A 15865-nucleotide genomic window follows, 5' to 3' on the forward strand; every position below is an offset into this window, starting at 1 on the left:
AAAAAAGTGTAGAGGGTGTGATTCCATTTTTATGAAGTAAAAAAACAAGCAAAATCTGTGGATGCTGGTAGAAACCAGGGTATTGGTTGGGACACAAGGTACTGAAAATGTCCTATATCTCGATTGGTGAAGGGTCACACGAGCATTTATGTAAAAAAAAATAGTTGAGCTGTAAATTACAATTGCTGCATGTTATGCTTATCTGTGTATTTGTCATGCTTCAATACAAAATAAATAAATAAATAAAAATTTGAGGGTGGAAGGTGGTAGATAATCATTGTTTTAGGAATCAGGATAGCAAAGTACTTGTCCAGGCTCTGCCATCTGCCAGCCACTTATCCCTCAGCAAGTCACTAAGCCTCTCGATTAAACTCACAAATGAGTCAGCTCCAACCTAGATGCTTTATGACCCAGGAGACAGATAACACTGAAGTTCCATTTGGGAAGGAACAAAAGGAATGTGAGCAGGTCTGCTAAGGGTGCTGTATCCCTGCCTTTCTGAAAGTTCTGGATATGACATTCTCATTTCCAGCTGTACCATATCTGTAAAACACCAAGTAGTAAATAGAGCCATAGTTTCTGAAATTGTAATGGATTCCAAATTTAATACTGACTTCCTATTTTAACTTTCGACCTCTAATTTATTTGTGGGTTTTTGTACTTTAATGAGTAGTAGGTGAAGTAACCATTTTTTATAGAGTTCAAATGAAATACCTCTGAAGTTTCCATAGAACATGTAATTAATTGTCAGGATGTGGTTTCTGTTCTTATTAATTACCCTTCCCTGATAAAGATATCTCTGAACTAACTCCCCTCAATTTTCACCCTGTGCTTACTCTCAGACTTTGCATACTTAGTTGATTCATGTTTATGAATCTTTGTTCATGGACTCATTTCTCTTCATCTAAGTATGCCCTATCATGCCCTTGTATTTATCTCATTACCATTGGGAAAGCCAATGTTTTTTATTCCTGATTTTGGATTTTTCCCCCCAAAGTGCACCAAAAATGTGGGCTCTTGAAAGCTTCTGATTGTTCTTATTCCAAGTTATTCTCAAACTTTTTAAGGAAATTTCTTGTTTCTAGTACAGGAACCAAATTAACAGGAAAATGAGGAAATGAATTGAAAATTGTGTCTAAAAGTAATGAGATAAAAGGTTTAATTATGTATTCTTATTTCTTAATTGAGCTATAATTCACACACCATAAAATTCACCAAAGTATACATTTCAGTTTCTCCTTAAGGTCGTGCAGAGTCACTTCTATCCCTTTCTAGAACATGCCATCATCCTCAGAAGAAACTCGGTATTCATTAGCAGTTAGTCCTCCTGCCCCCCCTTGCCCCCAAAAGCCTGGAAACCACTAATCTACTTTCTCTTTCTTTATTTGCTTATTTGGGACTTTTCATACAAATAGAATCATACAATACATGATCTTTTGTGCCTGACTTTTTTCACTTAGCATAATTTTCAAACTTCATCTATTTGGTGGCACACATCAGTACATTCGTTTAATTGTTAGATCATAGTCCATTATATGGACATGCCAACCACATTTTGATTATCCATTCCTCAGTTGATGGACATTTGGGGTTGTTTCCACTTTGGGGCTACTAAAAATATGCTATGAACATTCATGTACAAGTTTTTGTAAGAACATATGTTTTCAGCTCCCTTAGGTCTATACCTAGAAGTGGAATTGCTAGACAATATATTAACTTTATGTTTGGTTTTTGAGCAACTGCCAAACTTTCCCAAAGCAACTGTGCCATTAGATGAAATATGTATTCTGATGTTATTTATATTTTCATTTCTCCTGGCCTCTAAATTTCATTCTGACTTAATTGTGAGATATGCTGCAAGTTAACAGGAAAATCATGGTTAGAGGAATCTAGATGTATGGTTATACATTTATCTTGTTTTGAGGCTTATAGATTTCCCAAGAATCTTTAATGAAACTTCACTTATAAATACCACAGAAATTATTTACAGTGTATTGTAAATGGGTTTTAAAATAACTTAATGAGTTATTATTATACAAGCTCTCTATATAAAATATTCCCTGTAAAGAATTTAGAATATTGGCTAAAACCATTGAATTTACCCGTTAGCCTAAAACCCAAAGACTATGGTTATTGGTACTTACTGTAAACCCTACCATTTTTCTGTGTGTAGCAGAGCCACAAATTCAAATTATCCTACAAGCTGATATGTGAAGGAAATTTAATGTCTCTATTTTGTCAATATCTTAGCTCATTGTTCTAACTAGAATGCCAACAAACCTGTTTGTCTTAGTCTAGTTTGGTTTTCTAACTAGTAAAAATGCCAACAAAACTGTTTGTCTTAGTCTCTTTTAGGTAAAAATGAATAAGCTCTCAAGTGACTCAGTTTTCTACTGCCCTGTGGATAGAATTTGGTTGCAAAATATTTTTAGGGAAAGGAAGTCATTAGTAAAGACACAGGATTCAGAATTTTAAGACAATCAGCTCTTCAGGAGGTTTTGACTTCGCGTGGTTTGATCTAGGGATGGACTTCCGACAGTCCCCTGCAGTCACATTTCAGTAGTGTGATAAATTAGGAGAGAGTCCTCCTTCCTGGCTGCAGCAACCCTCTTACCAAGAAAACAGCATAAGGACTCATTTATTCAGCAAAAAGTTTCTCTCTACTAATCATTCTCTGCGTTTTCCCTGGTTATCAAGTTCACCTCCCATAGAACATGGGGAAATTTGGGCTCACCAAGTATTTCACAACAAGTACTCTATCTTTCTGCTATGTAATTATAGCACCACATCTTGCTTACTTGAAAAACTCCAGTGCATTGCAGAGTGCTGTGATAGGATCCAATTTTGTGCATATTATGGAGTCAGATGTTTCTTTGATGCGAATGAAAATTCAGAGTTACAGTCCTTTCCCTTAGGTTAGAGTTCAGATCTTGATGAAATAATAAATGCTTTTCTTTGTATTAAAACATAGAAGAAAGGACCCTTTTAGATTTTCAGTGGCCAGTGAAAAGGTGATAGTCTATTATCAGGTTTTTCTTGAGACCTGTTTTAGAACAGTCATGCTTTAGATAAAACTTAAGCTCTAATGGTATTCCATGTTTATGAGAGACTTAAGATCTCAGTGTTTTGCCTACACTGTCTTTGCAATGACTAGTGCTGCTTTGGTCAATTTAATATGAAGAAAACCCTTGAAGATAAGTAAAGTGCTCTTAGCAAAATTATTTTCATATGGGAGTCACTTCACGTTTTAAAAGCATAGTGCTTGTTGGCAAAATGCACAGTAGTGCACATCTCTCAAAGCTTCATTTGACCATTTAAAAAAAGAGCTTAGGGAGTGAAAGGTGGGTGAGTTTAGGATAGAGATTTCATTTCTTCTCCTTATGTACTAAGATCTTTATAATGAATGTTCTGCTAATGTAGGGGAGAAAAAAAGAGAGCAACAACAACAAAATCCAGACTCCTCCACTACCAACATCTAAAAGCTGTTCGCTCTCTGTGGAATATTATTCCAGTCACAGGATGTGGTTTCAGCTTTGGGTGAATGACCCTCTGTCTTCTCAGCTTCAAAAAATTCAGCCTAGCAAATTCTAGATTGTAGAGAGGGAAAATAAATAGCTTCTGGAGCATGAAAGCAGAAAATGATATAATATTTACACGTAAGACCCTATTCCAGCTCTAAAATCCTGTGATCCCAAGATCTATGAAAACATGAACAACACTCCTTTGGCGCAGAGATAAAAGAAAGAATGATGTGTATCATTAGGAGCTAAGACTGTTCAGAAAAATACTTAAGTGTGGTATCAGACAGACAACTTTTATGCCCCACCTCGTCTCCATCTCAGCCAACGTTTCACTCCGGCCACTGCCTGGGCAACCTCGTTTGCATAGGCAGGGCCTGAGTGCACCTCCATTGGACTGCCCCGCACTTGTCTTACTTCAGCTCCCCTCCCTGAGTCTTAAACAACACAGCTTGCACTCACATCGTTGCAGAATGGGTTGTGAGAAAACTCACCCATGGGGCAACTCCTGACCAGTGGGACACAGCAGCCCAAGAATAAATGCCTCCTTCACCTTTCTTAACCACAGCTCTGTGGTGTAATCCAGCGGCTCCTTAGGACGCAGCAGGAGAGAGCTGGGTTGCCCATAATGACGACAGCCCACAAACACTGTCAGCTTTCCCTCCTTCCTCATTCTCGCCTCTCCACTCTACATTTTTGTTTCCTAGGACCACTTCCCAAATAAGCTATCTGCCCACAAGTCCTGGTTTTGGGAGAATCCTAAGCTAAGGCAGATGTCCTCAGGGACAGGTGTAGGCCTGCTTTCCATAAAAGTGATGTTCAAAAGTCATGACCCAGAGAAAAGAGCATTTAGAAATTTATTCATCGCTTAACTTTTCCATATCTTAAATTACTGTGTTTATGGATCAGTTAAAATATGATTCTGCCCATGGAAAAGTAACGTAAATATAGAGTGTTTGTTGCAGGAGATACAGATTTGGGTTTTTTTGTTTGTTTGTTTGTTTGTTTTTTTAGAATATTCAAGCTTGTATGTATTTATTCATCTCATTGGAATCCAGATCTGTCTTATTATTTTAATTAATATAGCTTTATATTCTTGCAATCAGGCAGTGTTAGTCTTCCAACTTCATTCTTTTTCCAAGCTGTTTTTTGATATTCTAGGTTGTTTGTACTCTTACATGAATTTTAGAACCAGTTTGTAACAGTTTCTTCAAAAACTCCTGTGAAATTTTGACTGGGATTGTATTGAAACTACAGATGTATTTGTGAAGAACTGACATCTTAGTAAGACTGTTTTAAGTCTTTCAACCATGAACTCAGTAGATCTTTTCACTTCTTTATACTGTTAACATCTCCCAGCAATGGTTGACAGTTTTCATTGTGGAGGTCTTTCACTTCATTTGTCAGATTTATCTGTAAATATTTTATGTTTCTGTTCTATTATAAATGGTATTGTTTTATTTCCTGTTGCTATATAGAAACTCAATCAATTTTTGTAGATTGATTTAATATTTTGCAAACTTACAAAACTCACACAATTAATTTTAAAAGCTTTTTGGTAGAGGCTATCAAATTTCCCACATGGATGCAGGAGATACCGATTTAAAACCAAGTAACAGTACTAGCCTGTTTGTAGTGAAACTCACATGAAACTCCAACAGCAGTAAAGCCAGAGAGGGTCAGAATTAAGTGGAAATAACTGCCATTGAAAAGCACTTATGCTCTCAAAGCCTTGCAGCTCCTTTGATAGATATACCACTGAGTGAAGCACTGAGTTCCTCACCTTTTTGCCTTCTGTATTTCAGGCAAATGTCCACAACCTTGTCGCAATGGAGGTAAATGCATTGGTAAAAGCAAATGTAAGTGCTCCAAAGGTTACCAAGGAGACCTCTGTTCAAAGCGTGAGTACCCCATGCACATAATGTGGGTCACGGGAGAATAAGCTGGCACTAGCCCCCTACTTCGTAACTTCTGTGCCTACTGCATGCTGCCTGGCCGTCACAATGAACATTTCTTTACTGACATATATGTTTCCTTTATGGAGTCGAAAGGAATTGTATGAAATCCATGCATGTAAAAAAATGTGTTCCTTCACACTAGCACCTGAACTTTTTTAATTTCTTAGGAGTTTTCTTTAGGAAAATAAACTTCCATTGCCCAGCAGTTTTAAAGTCCTGCTGAGCCCTTTTGTGAATGAGAAGCAGCAAGCTTAGTTTAAGATCACTCTGAGACTTTCTCAAGAAGTCTAAAACTGACTTATAACGAGAGATACTTAAAAAAAAATTAGGGGGTGAAGCCAAAACTAACACTTTCTAAAGAACAGCAAGAAAAGCAGCTGTGTAATTCTGTTGAAAAATGAAAGCTCTGGAAGCATTCTTTTCATCGCCTTTGATTCTAGCTGTCTGTGAGCCTGGCTGCGGAGCGCACGGAACCTGCCATGAACCCAACAAATGCCAATGTCAAGAAGGCTGGCATGGAAGACACTGCAATAAAAGTGAGTGGGAGCCCGCTAGGGAGCCAGCCTCTTTCACTTCTGTTTCTTGGCTCCAAAGGCTAATAGACAACCCATAACTCAACCCTGCTTTCCATTTCATTAAAAGCAATTTCTCTATCTCTTCTCCCTCCTTGCTCCGCCACCTTCCCCAGCCCCTGAAATTCTTTCATCTTTGAGTCTAAGCTTGAGACTGTAAAATATCACATTTGTAGAATACCACCATGAATATTTTCTTGGTTAAATTAGTAATACTGGTTGATCTGGTAATGTAGTATGTTACCTCTGAGAGAAATGACAAGTGAAATTAAGATTTTAATTCTAATGTGGAATTATTGCAGATAATGTAGAATCTGCTTAGCTCTGATTTTATCATTCCAAATTTACGGATTAGTACATAAGACATGGAAAGTTTTGTTCTTTAAAATCTTTAAATTGTGTTGATTATGGTGTTTTATGTGAATTCTGAGAAAAAGTCCATGAAGTATGAGAGAGCTGTTATAATAGAATTGCATTTTTCAGATTTGCTGACTGCCACCAATGAACTGGCTATACACAAAATAAACCAAATGCTAAATTCAACCTTTTTGTTTTGATTGGTATCCTCTCTGTGCGAAGCATGAATCCAGATATTGGGGGACACACAGGGAACGGACAGAAAAAGTTCTGCTTCCTGGAGCCCCATTCTAGTGAGGGAGGGTCAATTAGCAAGTGGACAAAAGAAACGGTGCAATTTCTGTACATCTTGCAGCTGGGACTCCTAAGCCTGCATTCACTGTCTGCTTTCCTTTGAGAAAAGGAAGGCTTCAGTCATACAACACCCTTCAGTAACAGAAGTCCAGATTGTGTCTATCGTATTGTGTCTTTCAAATAGGGGACATAAATTGAACAAATCACTTAGACACCCGATGTTTTTCTAGATTAGTGATCACCAAAAGGTGGTACATGTCACCCGCTGAGTGTGGAATGAGCTGCTGATTAGTTTTAAAGTACTTTTGTTTTATATTATTTACTTTATGTGTATAAACATGTGTGAAATGTATTTGTTTCTCAAACTTTTGTGCTTATTTTATAATGTTTACACTATTTACATGTAGGTGTACATGTTTGTTTATTTTAAGGTAGGTTGGTATCTGGGCTAGACTACACTTTACCACACTACACTAGCCCATTGTATAGACCGCATTTGAGTCTGTTGCATCCACTGAATTGACTGGGTGGTAGACTGAATTGACTTTAGCTGGGCACAACTTAACAAGCTGTGCAGGTCCTTTGGTAAATTGCTCATTTACTCAGGTATTAATGGTTAAATGGTATCCCTCTTAGGATATACTTACAAAGAACCTGTATTTGAACTAAAAGACCTATAGAAAACTAACCAATTTTAGTGCCATTTTTGAAAAGAGTAAACTAAACTCTTTATGCCACCCTCAATTGGAGGCTTATCAATTTGTGGCTTGTCTCAAAATCAAAGTAACTTTCTAGAAGTCCTTGGGGCTAGAGATGACTTGAGGTCAGAACAGGCACCCCAAGACTCAGTCACAAATATCTTCTGGGACTCACTTCTGGGGCCTGGTGACTACGCAGAGGAGAGCTAAAGGGGCACTGCTCCTGTGGATACACCTGGTCACAATTACAGAAAGAAAAAAAAAGGCAAGTGAAGGACCCCTGTGTAGTATAGACAAGTAATCCTGACAGGTCAGCCAGCCCCCAGGTGGTACCCCTACCTGTTGACCAGGCTGCTGAAAGCTTTTGTCATCCATGAACCTCCTTCAGATGAAGGCATAGCATGTCAGGAAGATGCCCTGGGGCTTCATTAAAATACAAACGTGTTTTCAGGAGAGGCCACCCAGCCATTTGTGTATTAGCTAAGAGAATTAAGCTGAAAGAATGGGGTTTATTTTGACTAGAGGGAAGTGACGGGAAGTTCTGTGGCATGGAGCAGATTCCCAGTGGGGTGACACAATGGGAGGTCCTGAGCACCCAGACATCTTAGCGGAGAGGAGAATACTGGAGACAGACTGCCCAGCCTGGACTCACCCTCACCAGCAGGGAGGTTTGGGCTTCATGGGTGGCAGGGCGGGCAAGCAGCAGAGAAGGGATTTATTCCAGCTCATTGTTGGCTCATGTTTTGACTGTTCCATGAGCTACTAGCCTACATACTGACAATTCAGAGAAACACATTCAGGAAAAAAATATTCTGTTCTCACTAGTTATTTAATGGCATGCTTGCACTGGAAAATGAAATGCTGAACTAGAAGCTAATGCACAAGGAGATGGGGGCAGATTTTTAAAATGTGATTGCCCTCTTGGATTACTTTTAAGAAATCAGTAGAAATAGGTCAGTGCCCCAGGCACCTCCAAAAGTTCACAAGCTAGGAGAAAGGAAGGCCTCAAGTTATGTAAATTAGTGTCACACTCCACTTAACAGCTGAGCTGGAGATGGATAGATGCTCACAGTTGCCGAAACTCACAAAACCCCATTGATAAGGAGTCAGTTCAAATCATAACCCTTCCTCTAACATGTGTCATTCCTGTATCCTTCCTATTATAGCTGCGCCAGAGCATGTGATCCAGATGAAGAGTGGGGTTGTTCTATTGAACTAGATCAATACATTGAAGGCGGCTTTTGCAAAGCAGTGAAAAGGATCAAGGCACAAACCCTCTGCAGAAGCTCCCCTGCCTTTGAGACATTAGTGCTAGATCCTTACCAGCCCTTGGGTGGAGACTATCCTTTCATTCAATCACGTCCATCCAAACTTTGAATCAACAGGGCCTCCCCTGGTGGCGCAGGCGGTTGAGCACAGTGCTGTGAGGCTGTCCACAGCCTCTGCAGCGAGGGCTCAATTCTGACCAGCTGGCGAGATACCCACATGGCATGGCATATCTCCTGTCTCGCCCGCTGCTCCCCTCAAGAGTGTATTTCAGTCAGACTGCCTGTTCAGTTCCCTTCTCTGTCTCTGGTGAATCCTCTCACCCTCCCGCACATCTGGCCTGTGCCCTGGTTCTTGTATGCATGAATAAATAAATCTTTTTTTAAAAAAACAATCAAACTTTGCATCAACAGTTTCTGCACAGCCAGGCCAGAGAGTGAGTCACGGATTCAGTGGAAGTCAGATTTGGTGGAGTTAAATGGGTTTCTTTTAACAGAGATCTTGAATCTGTAGCATCTCTTCATTCAGGTAGCTTTTTGTGGTCACTGTGGTCTTTCACTCTAGGTTGAAAAGGGAAAAAGGATTTCATTTGAATAGTTAATAATGAATCTGAAGAGCCTGTTTTTGTAGTTTCTTTTCTTTTAAGCTGTGAATAATTTTGCAGGATATGGAGCCAGCCTCATGCATGCCCTGAGGCCAGCAGGCGCCCGGCTCAGGCTGCACACGCCTTCACTTAAAAAGGCCGAGGAGCGGCAGGACCCACCTGAATCCAATTACATCTGGTGAACTCCGACATCTGAAACGTCTTAAGTTACACCAAGTTCATAGCCTTTGTTAACCTTTCATGTGTTGAGTGTTCAAATAATGTTCATCACAGTTAAGAATACTGGCCTGAATTTTATTAGCTTCATTATAAGTCACTGAGCTGATATTTACTCTTCCTTTTAAGTTTTCTAAGTATGTCTGTAGCATGATGGGATAGATTTTCTTGTTTCAGTGCTTTGGGACAGATTTTATGTCAGTTGATCAAGTTAAAATTTTGTCTTTGCAGTGCAGTTGGCAGATAATTTCCAAAATTACAATGCATTCATGGTGTCGGGGGTTGGGGGTAAACATTAGAGAAGATAAATGCAACAAAAATGCATAAGTCACAGGGATTTGGATGAAGCACTTCAAGGTGCTGAAGTTACAAGCGTTCAAATTTTATTGTCATGTATTTAGACATTGGTCACATTTTTTTCATCACCCTTATTTTAAAACTAAATACAATGTATTTTGACCTTATCATGACTCCAGAGAATTCACTATTAAAAAAAAAAAAAGTAAAAGAAGTAACACTGTTGTAGTGTCATTTAAACAATATAATATATTGTAAACACAATAAAATAGGGAATATAATGTATGAACTTTTGCATTGGCTTGAAGCAACATAATATATTGTAAACAAAACACAGCTCTTACGTAATAAACATTTTATACTGTTTGTATGTATAAAATAAAGGTGCTGCTTTAGTTTTCTGAGTGTTGTATGGAGTAGTCTTTACATGTGCTACCTTATGGAAATAAAGTTTGTTGTAATCAGTGGTAGTTGAAACTTTGCAGTATCATAAAAAAGGCCAGGTATTCCATTCTCTGACCCTGTCTGAGCCCTCCAGAGCCTCGTGTCTCCCTCCCAGTCCTTTCTACTCCAGCCAGTCCACACTCCACTCCGCCTGCTACACTCCTATTTATGTCAGCACCCAACTTGGTTGTCATTTCTTTCAAGAAGTGCTCTCCAGGGCCTCCCTGGTGGCCTAGGAGTTAAGTCTCAGGGCTATCACCACGATGGCCTACCTCCATGGCCTAAGCTCAATCTCCGACCAGGGAGCTACCCACAAGGCGCAGCAGACCTCTCCTGTCTTGCAGCTGCTCCCCTCAGCAGTGGATTTCAGTGTGTCTGCCTGGTCTGCTCCCCACTCTATCTCTGGTGAATCCTTGCGCCCCCTACACCTCTAGCCTATACCCCAGTTCTTCTATGCAAAAATAAATAAAATCTTAAAGTGCTCTCTAACCAGGATGTGCTAAATTTCCCACTAATGGAAAACTTTCTAAAGGTATCAGTATGTCCCAAGTTTAAAGTGCTACCGGTTATTTAAAGCCTGTTGGTGGTGGGTGTGGTGAGGGGACATACATCTGAAGAGGTGTGACCTGTACTTCTGAATCATAAAATGTTGTAAACCAACATTACCTCAATAAAAAAATAAATGTATCCTATTGGTTCCCAAGGAGAACATTATATGTGCTATCTTATAATCCTATGAGGCACATGTGCCATCTTACGGATAAGAAAATTGAACAATGGAGATGTGAAGCAATTTCCGCAAGGCCACGTGTGATATGGATGAGTCTGGCCATGTCATCCAACTCCGCAGGTGTAATGTTCTACTGTTCTTCCTCTCTTTTTCTCAGCAGATACAGTGGAACACAAAACTATACCAATCCTAGATAACACCTTTCCAACATAATTTACTGTCTTTATTTTCCTAAAGTAATATGGTCTTTAAAGTCTACACATTTTCTTATGGATGATCAGATGTGTGACTTAGGGAAGTAATGTGCATTACAGAAAATGACGAAAGGGGAGTCTGGAGATAGAGTGAATACATCTTGTTGAGGTCTCAGACCACAGCAATTTTTCTTGATAAGCTCTAGCCAGAGCCCAGAGTGACAGTCTGTGGTCCACAAAGACTTGATAAAGCAGGCCAAATGGCAGGGAGCTAATCCTGGAATGGGACTTTTATGTAAAGATCCAAATTTTATGTAATGAAGATCTAAGTTAATAATTTGCTAATTAGTAATCATAAGTGATTAATAATGCTTGGTAGAAAATTAAAGTTTGTGATAAGGTAATATTTATATCATGCTGAGTTTATTCTAAATGTTTTACTTGTATTAACTCATAGATGAAAAATATAAGGGTAGGTATGTTAGACTGAAGGCAGGGTGATACACAGCAATTGTCTGGGTCAGTCATCTCCCAGCCTAATTTTTTTAAAGATTTATTTATTTATGCATACAAGAGCTGGGGTGCAAGGCAGAGGTGCTGGGGGTGAGAGGATTCACCAGAGACAGTGGGGAACAGAACAGGTGAATTGACTGAAATACACTGTTGAGGGGAGCAGCAGGCAAGACAGAAGAGGTCTGCTGCATCATGTGGGTAGCTCCCTGGCCGGGGATTGAACTGGTGCTGCAGTGGCTGAGATAGCTACATAGTGCTGAGACTTAACCCCTTGTGCCACCAGGGAGGCCCTCCAAGCCATTTTGATTGTACATGCCACTAGAAATTTTGGAGCACTTAGTCCCATATATAACTATTATTTATTTACATGTGTACTACCTATATGCACATTCTAAAAGCCAGAAATGTTAAAGAGACAAATGTAAATAGAAAGGCTACAGTTTTCTTCACTTACTGTAAAGACCATTTTATGTACACTCTGGAGTATACCCACCATACAGACCTTAAGTAAAGGTAAGAAAAAATAAGTTCTGAAATGACTTCAGTGAAGTTTTGACTCAGAAACTTCAAATCTAAACAGAGAAATAGATGACAGATTGGTAAGGATTAAGAAAAGGGAGGGATCTGATAATGATACTAATGACTAAGAAGGAGCAAGTGTGGGTTGGAGTGTGCATTTCCAGAGATGTTGAGTTGAGTTTTTAAGATGTTGAGTTTGAAGTGTATTTGGGATATCCTGATGGAAATGCCTGGTAATCACTTGGAAATATAGTAAGGAGGTTAAGTTAATAGTTTGCTAATTAGTAATCATGTTTTAAATGATTAATATTAACTACATATATAATGAATATAATTACTTTTAATAGAAACATACATAATAACTTTATTTGGTGAGTTGTAATATGATTACTTGTGTTTTGTTTTGTCTTTAGATTCCATGTACAATTAACATCCTTTGTTGCTGACCTGTGTGTGTGTTTATGTAACAGTGTGATCTTTACTGTTGACAACTTGATTAAGCACCTCTCCCTCCCCACCTTAATATGTATTATGAATCTTCATCCAAAATATACCCTCTGGCTGCTTTGTTAATTTATGTATGATCATAATTATGGGGGTCTGATCTTCACATAAAGGTCAATAATATGGACAATGAAATAACTGTTGTTACTCTTATAAAATTACCATACAAGAAGAGGAGGATGAAGGAAGAGGAGCAGGAGTATATTTATATAAAATATCTTTAAATAATAATTTAAGTTAAGCCAGTCTGAGAAGATTTGTACTATTTGGCAAGATAAAATAAGTAGGAAAAAAAAAGTAGGAAAATGAGGCAAAAAGAAATCAAGCTAAGTAATAAACTTAGTCCGGGAGTAAAGTTGGATCAAAAGGCATTCAGAGACCCTTAAATTCTGCTCCAACCACCTGGTTGGTGACAAGCAAAGACCATAAATATAAAAACACTAGTTCAGGAGAAGTTACATTATACAAAAAACTTACATTAGGAATGGATCAAGACACGTAGGTCTGTAGGGAAGCTGCTTTTTTTTTTTTTTACTATCCTTGATGCTAACAATCTTTAAAATCTCCCTGCCACATTTATTTACAGAGGAACTGAATAAATAAAAGGTGAGATAAAAAAAAAAAGAGTTGTCGGCAGTCTCCAGCTTCTCATCCACTATCCCAAGTAATTTGTTTCTGACCCTCAAATTCTATCCACCGCCCATATGCAAAAGCTTTCCAGTTAAATTCAGCCAAGGTACTCAGAAGTTTTTCAAGCATATTGCTATTTGAGTATACTCCTTGAAATTATTTTTATTTTTTTATTTTAAAAAGATTTATTTATTTATGCATACAAGAGCTGGGGTGCAGGCCAGAGGTGCAGGGAGGTTTGGGGGGATGAGAGGATTCACCAGAGACAGAGTGGGGAGCAGAACAGGCAGATCTACTGAAATACACTGTCAAGGGCAGCAATGAGCAAGACAGGAGAGGTCTGCTGCACCATGTGTATAGCTCCCTGGTCTGGGATTGAACTCATGCTGCTGTCACAGCAGATAACTTCAGGGTGCTGCGACTTAAAGCCTTGCACCACCAGGGAGACCCCTATTTTTATTTTTTGAGGTAATATTAGTTTACAAAACTATATAGGTTTCAGGACCTTGGAATTCTTGACACTTCCCTAAGTGGCTTCTCAAGTACATATTCCCTTCTACCACATACAGTTGTCCTCCTACAAGGAGTTTTGGTAATTCCATCTTTTTCCCATTTCATTCCATGTTCACTGAGCCATCTGACACAATGTGAGTGTGACCTGCTAGGCCTGGCCCCAGGTGAGCTAGCTCTTGACACCAGCGCTGATGGAGCGCACAGGTTACAGGGTCTCCTAAAGAGAGCCTTGTAATACACAAGGTCTTGTGACACAGAGGAGTAAAAGCTAGGACGGCTTCCATGTTCTCCAAGAAGGCACAAGTCATCAAAATAAAGTATGGTTTAACAAAAGCATTTCTATCAAAGTAGGGAGGAGTTAGGGCTACGATGAGGTGAACAATTTTTCAGTTGGGTAAATGAAGAACATTACCATTTCAGAAGAATTTCCTGAGGCAATAAAAGGGAAAGAAAACAAATGACTATCTAAAGACAGAAGTTTCGTCATTGTAATTTTGAGGCCATTTATGCAAGTGGTGCAAATATAAAAGTTTAATAAGCATATTGCATAAATGTCCTCCATATGGCTCAACATAAAAAAATAGAAACCATATACAGGAAACTGACATCATAAAACAAAGGGTTCAGGTGTTCAGGAAGATTTTTTTTTTTACTCTAATATAAACTCTAAATGTAAACTGAATTTGCACCTGTTTACTGTTCTAATACTGTTTAATAAGAGTATTAAAATTACAAATGAAAAATAACTTTTATTAAGCTTAGGCAATGCAGGGTTTTTCCTTGGTAGCAATTTTCCCTCCCTAATCATGTCCAGTTTTCTTAACTCTTGATATTGCCTGGTATTTCTTGAGAGTGCAGACCAAGACAAGCTACTCTGAGATGACAATGATTCATAAAATCCACAGGAGATCACTGAAAGTTGACTCATGGTGGGATGAGAAGAGATGACACTCAAGAGTCCAGCCTCCAGCATGGTCCTGAGCTCAGAGCAAGAAGAGAGCAGAGAACCTTAGTCTGCTCTCATCCAGGAGAAAGACTATGTAACTTGAGAAGCCCAGAGCAAAATGAAAATTTCAGGTCCCTTGGTCAAAAAGCACTAAAAATTTCAAAAGGGTGACAGCAGATCATTACATCCAAGAGAAGGTCCTTGGTACAGCTGCACAGTTACACATCCATGAAGCTGGAGCATATTCTTAGGTCCATGGACAGGACATTTAGGTCAAACAAAACCTCTACTTCTATTAAGGGACTGGCCAAATGACCCAGCCCTTGACCCAACCTCAGAACTCGAGCCTTGAGAATGCAAGAATCATTAGCCATCAACTAGTTAAGTCAGTGACCATTTACTGAATTTCTTCTGTATTATTATTATAAACACATACACACAGGAAACAAAATAGAGGGCAAAATAAGAGGACAAAACTTTGTGCTTCATGCTTCAATCCGCTCAAGATCTTTTAACCTCAGTTCCTGCTTAAGAGAGAAAGAATTTGTAAGTCTAAGTTTATAGCTCACAGGGGAAAGATATTTTTCAGAATTCTGTGAAAAATCCATTTTCACCAAAAAGATCTTGTTGAGTTATTCCAACTTCTAACTGCTGTTCTTTATTAGAAGACAGAAAGGCAGAAACCTGGCTGGAGTTGGGATCTTAAACCTTGTGACAGAAATTAAGTTCATCCCCACCCATGAAAGTTTAATTCAATGAGGAGCCTTATGACAGACTCCAGAAACCCCAAAGACAAATGTCCCTGAAGCCCAGATTAGTCTTGTCTCACTTCAAGGAAACACCCCAAACTAAAACAACAACAACAAGAATCTGTGATTTTTTTTCCTCCTCTGTAAAGATAAATATCTGCTCCAAGTTTGCGTCTGAGTCTGACACGTAACACTCTGGGAATGATCAAAGGTTGCCTTGGCAGGAGCAAGCCAGCCACGGACACCCTGTCCACTGGCCATCTTGTTGAATAATGAATCCTTAGCTTGTGTCACAAGAACTTAACCCCAAGTCATTTACCGGATTTTTAGTGGATTTACTTTT

At 38.9% G+C, this 15865-nt stretch overlaps 1 protein-coding gene across 1 annotated transcript in view; it reads left to right on the forward strand.

The window, feature by feature from the left end:
- The window catches only part of WIF1 (WNT inhibitory factor 1), a gene marked incomplete at both ends in the record, with an annotated part of 68807 nt that extends 59358 nt beyond the window's left edge, over positions 1–9449 (forward strand). Inside the window, 3 exons of the mRNA XM_084255479.1 lie at positions 5324–5419; positions 5917–6012; positions 9328–9449. Of these exons, the coding sequence (XP_084111605.1) occupies positions 5324–5419; positions 5917–6012; positions 9328–9449 (314 nt within the window). The remainder of the gene's footprint in view (positions 1–5323; positions 5420–5916; positions 6013–9327) is intronic.
- Positions 9450–15865: the final 6416 nt, after the last annotated feature.

This window comes from Talpa europaea (assembly GCF_964194135.1).
Source record: "Talpa europaea genome assembly, chromosome: 15".
In the NCBI taxonomy this organism is placed as follows: Eukaryota; Metazoa; Chordata; class Mammalia; order Eulipotyphla; family Talpidae; genus Talpa; species Talpa europaea.